At 39.6% G+C, this 2,851-nt stretch overlaps 1 protein-coding gene across 1 annotated transcript in view; it reads right to left on the reverse strand.

Moving 5' to 3' along the window:
- KIAA1109 (KIAA1109 ortholog) overlaps positions 1-2,851 on the reverse strand; it is a 249,312-nt gene that overhangs the window by 232,743 nt on the left and 13,718 nt on the right. Inside the window, exon 3 of the mRNA XM_006881048.1 lies at positions 808-886. Coding sequence (XP_006881110.1) covers positions 808-886 — 79 coding nt within the window. The remainder of the gene's footprint in view (positions 1-807; positions 887-2,851) is intronic.

Consider the following 2,851-nt stretch of genomic DNA (forward strand, 5'->3'; position numbering starts at 1 on the left):
ATCATAGAATAAATTGTGATTATATAATAAATATGTAAATAACAACTAAATCCTGAAAGGAGGATGCCAGCATATTAAGAAGAAATTTAATAAGTTATTCTTTCATTTCTGTAAACTACATTACTATTTTATGACCCAAACAATGGATAAACATTTTTGTTACTATGATTTTAATTTTTAAGTAATTCGTTGATTCTTAATATTTCAAATAAGTTTCCAAATGCTAGCATTTCTCAACTCATTTGAAAATTTCATATTCAATCTAAGTTAAAAATCTTCATAAAATCAAAGCAGACTTTTGTTTCAAGGCTTATATATTCAAGGTTTCAAACACATTATTATCGTTTCTCATTCTATCAGATGAATGTTCTTCTTAGAGTAAAATTACGATTGCCAACAGATGCTAAACAATTCTAAATTCTTGTTATCTTTAATCAGGAGCTAATAGATGAGAGCTATTAACATCCCCTACTCTTCCTTCATAAAATAAATTACCACTATGAATTCTGTAACAGAAATGGTAAGGTAATTTAATGGTTCAATTTTTCATTTAGGAAAGAAATGAGATCATTATTCATTTTTATAAGCTACTATTCAATAAGCTTTGTGCCTTTCTAAACCTTTGCAAAATTCATCCTATGATAATCAAATTTTAAGACCCCAAAGTGGCAATATTATCTACTTAAAAGATGACTTTTAGCTTGTATTTTCATTTGAAGATGTGAAACATATTTTAGATGACCATAATCAGAAATTTTCTACTTCATACTTATATTAAGACAGATGCTTCCTTTTTTACTTTATTACCTAATAGACATGTCTTCTGTAATGTAATAAATTTCACGAACCATGACTTTCCCAGAAAGAACAGAAAAAGAGAAGGAGCCTGTGGTAAAAGAAAACAGAATCAATTAATAAAACTTCTGATAGACAGTGCAGCCCTTAAAGTTTAAAATAATATCACTATTCAATCTATTTAGCACTTACATACTTAAAGTTTTACTAATTTCCTCTTCATTCTTTCTTTAAATATAATAACAAGTGCCATAATTATCAGAACAATTGGAATAAACTGCTAGATAATCCAAACAAATCCAAACACACTGCAATCAAATAACTTCCAATTCATACAGACCAAACAGGAACACTGTCCCAAGGGGCTTCTAAGGTTATAAATCTTAACACGAGCAGATGGATACATTTTCCACAGAGCAGCTGGTAGTTGGCAGCCAAGTGCTTCAACAACTGTACCATCAAGGCTCCTTGCTAGATAGCCATATAATATTGGTTTTATAGTTTTTTTGTATGTATAATTCTCTTAATTATGCACAATCATTAAACTTAAAGCAATATCAATTCCCGATATTAATCTGGGTGAACCAGCTAGTTTTCTCAAATTAATGATAGACTACTTAGATTTAAATGAAGTTCTCGTGGCATAATCTGTAAGGAATTGTGCTGCTAACTCAAAGATGGCACCTATCTGGTGGTTAAACTCACCAGCTACTCAACGGCACAGAACAACAACAACTCAATGGAAGAAAAATGAGTAATCCCCTCCTATGGCATTCACAGCTTCCAAACCCCCACCTTCCCCCGGGAAGGTCAAGTCTGACTCCACAGCATTGGGGTTTTTTTTGAAGAGGCACTCATATATATGGAAGGATGCAATGGACTGTTCAAAGCACACAGTTTCCTGAGACACACTCTTACTGCAAACTTTTGACAAATAAGTAACCCAGAAATCAGGTAACTTTATACTATGGAAGTAAAATTAAGTATGACTAAATCAGGCTAGGGTGTGCTGGTGGTCTATGTCAAAAGGAGTTGCACTGCTAACCAAAAACCAAAGACCAAATCAATTCCAATCCATTAGTGGCTTCTCAGGATAAAAATGGACAATCTCCTCCTGTAAAATTTACACCTCAAAACCCAAAGGGTGGCACAAGGGCGAAGTCACATAAGGTCAAAGGCGCAGAAGTCTTATTTGCTGAGGACTGGTGACTTGGCAGCTTAACATCTGGGAACAGACTGTAACGCCTAACTCCCAGCGCTGCCCAAGGCGTGCACCCCCCTCCCCCCGCCACAGCACCACATCCAGGAACACCACCCCACCACCATCCCGCGCCCCCACACTTCTGGCACACCCTGGTGGCCTCACCACAACCCTACAACCCTGGTGGTGCTCCAGGGCCACTAGAGACTTCTTCACACAGCACAGAGACCTATCAACAGCCATGGACAGTACGATTCTGAGTCCACACACAAAGGCACACTGCAGATTCAGCCATTGTCTTAAGCCACCAATCGAGCTGCTATGGGACTGATCTGCCATGAGAAAGGCTGGTAGGATCCTAATTGGTTTTCCTGGGCACCACAAATTGTCTGGGAAAGTACCCAAGGGTGAGGCTACTGGTGGGAATTTGGCTGAGCTCTCTTGGGCCATGCCAACGGCCCAAGAACTAGCGGGCCAGTGATAATTTGGCTGAACGTTTGAGGACACTGCAGACCAGCCAGAGACGAATGGGTTGGTGGGAATTTGACTTTGTCTTGTTGAGTCCCCTTGGACCCAGGACCCTTCCTGGGCAGGGGCCACTGTGCAAGTGCAACTGCGTGAGTGCCACTGGACAGGGACCAGTGAATGAAAGCCACTGGGTGGGAAACAGACAGCTGGAATTTGAATAGGGACCCCAATTGTAAGCACACCAAGACAAATGAGGTCTGAGTGATGTCCCCCAAGTGGATGACCTGCCCTTGTGATCACCCTAATCACATGCATGCCCCACCCCATTTGGCTCCACACCCGGGTCTACACGTCTGGTTAATCAACCTGACTTTAATCCGGAGCACC

The sequence above is a fragment of the Elephantulus edwardii genome, unplaced genomic scaffold (assembly GCF_000299155.1).
Source record: "Elephantulus edwardii isolate Elephantulus edwardi_28Jun2011 unplaced genomic scaffold, EleEdw1.0 scaffold00012, whole genome shotgun sequence".
In the NCBI taxonomy this organism is placed as follows: Eukaryota; Metazoa; Chordata; class Mammalia; order Macroscelidea; family Macroscelididae; genus Elephantulus; species Elephantulus edwardii.